Source organism: Bison bison, unplaced genomic scaffold, assembly GCF_000754665.1.
Source record: "Bison bison bison isolate TAMUID 2011002044 unplaced genomic scaffold, Bison_UMD1.0 scf7180017864374, whole genome shotgun sequence".
NCBI classification, from domain to species: domain Eukaryota; kingdom Metazoa; phylum Chordata; class Mammalia; order Artiodactyla; family Bovidae; genus Bison; species Bison bison.
Genome location: NW_011494946.1, coordinates 4,298,950 through 4,304,769, shown reverse-complemented (window position 1 = coordinate 4,304,769; position 5,820 = coordinate 4,298,950). Strand labels below are relative to the sequence as shown.

Genomic DNA, 5,820 nt, shown 5'->3' with positions numbered 1-5,820 from the left:
CTCGATAAAGGACAGAAATGGTATGGACCTAACAGAAGCAGAAGATATTAAGAAGAGGTGGCAGGAATACACAGAAGAACTGTGCAAAAAAGATCTTCATGACCCAGATAATCACGATAGTGTGATCACTGACCTAGAGCCAGACATCCTGGAATGTGAAGTCAAGTGGGCCTTAGAAAGCATCACTACGAACAAAGCTAGTGGAGGTGATGGAATTCCAGTTGAGCTATTCCAAATCCTGAAAGATGATGCTGTGAAAGTGCTACACTCAATATGCCAGCAAATTTGGAAAACTCAGCATTGGCCACAGGACTGGAAAAGGTCAGTTTTCATTCCAATCCCAAAGAAAGGCAATGCCAAAGAATGCTCAAACTACCGCACAATTGCACTCATCTCACATGCTAGTAAAGTAATGCTCAAAATTCTCCAAGCCATTCAGCAATATGTGAACCGTGAACTTCCTGATGTTCAAGCTGATTTTAGAAAAGGCAAAGGAGCCAGAGATCAAATTGCCAACATCCGCTGGATCATCGAAAAAGCAAGAGAGTTCCAGAAAAACATCTATTTCTGCTTTATTGACTATGCCAAAGCCTTTGACTGTGTGGATCACAATAAACGGTGGAAAATTCTGAAAGAGATGGGAATACCAGAACACCTGATCTGCCTCTTGAGAAATTTGTATGCAGGTCAGGAAGCAACAGTTAGAACTGGACATGGAACAACAGACTGGTTCCAAATAGGAAAAGGAGTTCGTCAAGGCTGTATATTGTCACCCTGTTTATTTAACTTATATGCCGTCTATGGGGTCACATAGAGTCAGACACAACTTAAGTGACTTAGCGGCTTAGCAGCAGCAGAGTACATCATGAGAAATGCTGGACTGGAAGAAACACAAGCTGGAATCAAGATTGCCGGGAGAAATATCAATAACCTCAGATATGCAGGTGACACCACCCTTATGGCAGAAAGTAAAGAGGAACTAAAAAGCCTCTTGATGAAAGTAGAGAGTGAAAGAGTTGGCTTAAAGCTCAACATTCAGAAAACGAAGATCATGGCATCCGGTCCCACCACTTCATGGGGAATGGATAGGGAAACAGTAGAAACAGTGTCAGATTTTGTTTTTTCTGGGCTCCAAAATCACTGCAGATGGTGACTGCAGCCGTGTAATTAAAAGACGCTTACTCCTTGGAAGGGAAGTTATGATCAACCTAGACAGCATATTCAAAAGCAGAGACATTACTTTGCCAACAAAGGTTCGTCTAGTCAAGGCTATGGTTTTTCCTGTGGTCATGTATGGATGTGAGAGTTGGACTGTGAAGAAGGCTGAGCGCTGAAGAATTGATGCTTTTGAACTGTGGTGTTGGAGAAGACTCTTGAGAGTCCCTTGGACTGCAAGGAGATCCAACCAGTCCATTCTGAAGGACATCAGCCCTGGAATTTCTTTGGAAGGAATGATGTTAAAGCTGAAACTCCAGTACTTTGGCCATCTCATGCGAAGAGTTGACTCATTGGAAAAGACTCTGATGCTGGGAGGGATTGGGGGCAGGAGGAGAAGGGGATGACAGAGGATGAGATGGCTGGATGGCATCACTGACTCGATGGACGTGAGTCTCAGTGACCTCCTGGAGGTGGTGATGGACAGGGAGGCCTGGCGTGCTGTGGTTCATGGGGTCGCAAGGAGTCGGACACGACTGAGCGACTGATCTGATCTGATCTGATGATTAGATATTTTGTAGTTGTCTTTATCAGGCTGAGGAAATTACCATTTATTCCTGGTTTGTTGAGTATATTTATTATGAAAGGGTGTTGGATTTTGTCAGATGCCATTTTTGCATCTGTTGAGATGATCACATGGATTTTGTCCTTTATTGTGTTAAGTGGTTTAATTCATTGATGATTTTCATATGTTGAATCAATATTCCTGAGAATTTTGCATCTGTATTCATAAGGGATGTTGATCTGTAGTTTAGTGGTATCTTTGTCTGGCTTTAGTATTAGAATAATACTGACATGGTAGAGTGAAGTGGAAAGTGTTTTTTTCTGTTTTGGGGGGAAGTATGTGTGAAAGATAAGCATTAATTCTTCTTCAGATGTTTCTTCAGCTTCTTCAGAGTTAACCTCTGCTGCCGTCTGGACTTACCCTTGTGGGAAATTTTTAAATTATACTAATTCAGTCCATTTATTATGGATCTGTTCAGATTTTATGATTTCTTCTAGAGTCCAGTTTGGTAGTTCGTGTTTTTCTAGGAATGCATCCATTTCATCTGAGTTAGCCAGTTTTGTGTCTTACAGTTATTCATAGAATTCCTTTATAATTTAAAAAAAATTTTTTTTTGGTGAAGTTGGTGATAATGTCCCATCTTTCATTCTTGATTTTAGTAATTATATTTTTTCTCCTTTTTTCTTAGTCATTCTAGCCAAAAGTTTGTATTTACCTTGCACTTTAAAAATTGCATTAACAGTAGTCAATTTATTTGCCTTTCCTTTTAGGGTTGACTTTTTTATCCCAGGAGTCTCTGTGGTTGGTGGGTTCTCAATATGCTCCAGCCCTAGGCTGCTGGAACAGGAGAGAATGATAGAACTGGCAGTGAAACATGCAAACCACCCTCCTGCTCTCTGGATCCACAATCAGGTGAGCAAACCTCTGTTTAAACTTGGAGACCTGGGCTCTCTGTCTCTCACAAAATTCAGCTCACTTAATCCACGTAAGGAACCTAGGCTTGGGTGCACAGGGCACACGCCCACAGAGAGCTGCCTTCCGTCCAGAATTCAGATCCCAGAAGGGGTATAGGAGCAGCATGTTTGTTTATTTTTTACTTTTTGGCTGTGCCACGTGGCTTGTGGGGTCCTAGCTCCCCAACCAGGGACAGAACCTGCACCGCACGCAGTGGAAGGTGGGGTCTTAAACCGGGGCCACCAAGGAGGTCCCCAGGAAGCAGAATCATTCTGACGCACTAAGGGTGATGCAAGGGTGCCCTGGGGCCGGGAGATCCCTTCTGGGTCAGCAGACAGTACTCAGGTGAATCCTACTACAGAATTAAGGCATTTTACTTTATACGTGAGTTTTTGAAAATTGGCTCTCTGGGTGTCTTGCCAGTGGTAATTCTATTAATCAGATTATTTCATCCTCACTATCCTAAATGAAGGGAACTAAGCTACTGTTCTCTCATTATGTGGGGGGGAAACAGTCTCTGATCACATACTTTTCCTGCCCAGACCTGAGCACTGCTAAACCCGTGGGGTGGTTGCCTCTCTATTTCAGTCTCTGGAAAGCTCTTCACTCTTGAGTCTGAGACGGAGTCCACATTTGCCGCTAATGACTCATGGTTCACTGTGGGACTCAGCACAGCCCTATGCTGCTCCTCACTACCTACTAGAATTCTGATAACAAAGAGTGAGCTCAGAAAAGATTTGTCTTCTTGATTTCTGATCCTTGTCTTTTTTTTTTTTTTTACTGCCATCCCCTTCATTACTAGACTGTGCCTTCTTTACTTACCAACAGTCTCCATCCCATCCCAGGCACTTTCTTCTCCTCTTTACCAGAAAGGAGAATGGGTGCGTGCCTGCTCAGTCCTTAAATCTTGTCTGACTCTGTGCGACTCTATGGACTGTAGCCCTCCCACCAGGCTCCCCTGTCCACGGGATTTTCTAGGCAAGAGTACTGGAGTGGTTTGCCATTCCCACCTCCAGGGGATGTCCCTGACCAGGGACTGAACCTGGACATCCTGCATCAGCAGGAGGATTCTTTACATGGGCCACCTGGGGTCACAAAACAGAGTGTGCTGATTGCAAATATTGTAGATAAGACAAACTGACTTTGAAATGTATATGGAGGAGAAACTAAGATGGCAAAAGCAGTTTTGAAAAAGAAGCCTAAAGTGTGAGGAATCATATTGCTCAAATTCAAGATTAAAATAAGGCTACAATAATCAATACAGTGTAGTATTGGTGAAGGAGTAGGCATACAGATCAAAGGGACAAATTAAAGCGTTCAGAAATAGACTGACACATACAACCTTTTGAACTTTGACAAAGGTGCTAAAGAAAGTCAACGGAGAAGCAGTGACGTTTTCAGCAAACAGTGCTGAGTAGTTGTCTGTCCATATGCAAAAATAAGACAGAACCCTGACCTAGATCTCACACTTTATATTCAAAATTAAAATATGTTGTAGGTATAATGTCTAAAATGTAAAACTATAAGGTTTTAGAAGACATAGGAAATATTCTGAACAGCAGGGCAGGCAGATAGTTTTTAGACATGACACAGAAAGCAAGATCCATAAAAGGAAAGATTTATATATTGAATTTAATCAAAACTAAACCTTTTTTTTCTGCAAAATACACTATTAACAGAAGTTAAAAAAACAAGCCACAGCCTAGGAGAAAGCGCTTGCAAATTAGATATCCAACAAAGGACTTGTATCCAGAATGTATAAAGAACTCAAAAGGCAGCAAAAAGAAAACAAACCTAATTTTTAAATGGACAAAGGATTGAACACTTGCCTAAAAAGGATATTAGAATGACAAGTAAGCAGTGAAATGACAGTCCACATCATTCATCATTAGGGAAATGCAGGTTAAAACCATACCTAGTGGGCTACGTCTGCAGACCTGTTAGAATGTCTGAGATTTAAAGTGTCGACCATGGCAAGTGATGCCAGTGACGTGGAGCAACTGGAACTCTCATGTTGCTTGTAGTGTCAGCGGGAGTGCAAGGGCTACAGCTGTCCTGGAAAACACTTCTGCAGTTTCATGTGAAACCAACACACACTTGACGGAATACCTAGCGGTATGATTCCTGGGTATTCATTCTAGAGAAACAAAAGAATTGTTCATACAGAAATCTGAACGTGAATCTTCATAGGGGTTCTATTGATAGTCCTCAAAGCCTGGAAACAATGCAAACGTCCCTCAGCAGGCGAATGGGTGAAGGAGCTGCGATGCATTCAGACAGCACGCAGGCAGACCTTGCTGTGCTGTGTTCCACTTTACTACACTTTATGGGCAATTGTGTTCTTGGGGACGCCAGAGGATGAGGCGGCTGGATGGCATCACTGACTCAATGGACATGAGTTTGGATGGACTCTGGGAGTTGGCGATGGGCAGGGAGGCCTGGCATGCTGTGGTTCATGGGGTTGCAGAGAGTCAGACACAACTGAGCGACTGAACTGAACTGATAATTGAATTTGTGGCAACCCTGCGCTGTTAGATGTTTGTTGGCATTTTTTTTTAAGCAATAAAGGTTTTCTATGAAGCAATTTTTTTATTAGTGTAATTTACAACATTGTATTAGTTTCAGATGCACAGCAGTGACTCAGCTGTTCACAAGTGCGTGTGCGTTCTTTCTCAGACCCCTTTCTCTTCTAGGCGCTTACAGGCACTGAATGCAGTTCTCTGCTGTGCAGTGGGTCCTTGTTGTTTACTGTCTTAATTGTAGTAGCGCATGGATGTAATCCCACACTCTGCATTTCTCTCTCCCCTGCTTTCCCCTTTGGTAACCATAAGTTTGTTTTGTATGTCTGTGAGTCTGTTTCTCACAGAAATGTTTTGTAAATACATTTTTTGTATCATCTTTTAGACTTCATATGTGATATATGACATTTGTGTTTCTCTCTCTGACTTACTTCGCTTAATATGACGATCTCCAGGTCCATCCATGTAGCTTCACGTGGCATTATTTCATTCTTTTTTGTGGCTGAGGAGAAAAGGAAAGATATAAATATCTGAATGCAGAGTTCCAAAGAATAGCAAGAAGAGATAAGAAAGCCTTCCTCAGCGATCAATGCAAAGAAATAGAGGAAAACAACAGAATGGGAAAGA

At 42.2% G+C, this 5,820-nt stretch overlaps 1 protein-coding gene and 1 long non-coding RNA gene across 3 annotated transcripts in view; one reads left to right on the top strand and one right to left on the bottom strand.

Moving 5' to 3' along the window:
* The window catches only part of OXNAD1 (oxidoreductase NAD-binding domain containing 1), a 51,915-nt gene that overhangs the window by 35,580 nt on the left and 10,515 nt on the right, over positions 1–5,820 (top strand). For both annotated transcript variants that reach the window (XM_010856712.1, XM_010856711.1), the window contains one exon: positions 2,491–2,632. In XM_010856712.1, the coding sequence (XP_010855014.1) occupies positions 2,491–2,632 (142 nt within the window). The remainder of the gene's footprint in view (positions 1–2,490; positions 2,633–5,820) is intronic.
* Positions 3,439–5,659, bottom strand: LOC105000728. Its single transcript, XR_826781.1, has 2 exons — positions 5,625–5,659; positions 3,439–4,811 (listed from the first exon to the last, which is right to left on the bottom strand). It is a non-coding gene; the product is annotated as an uncharacterized LOC105000728 (long non-coding RNA).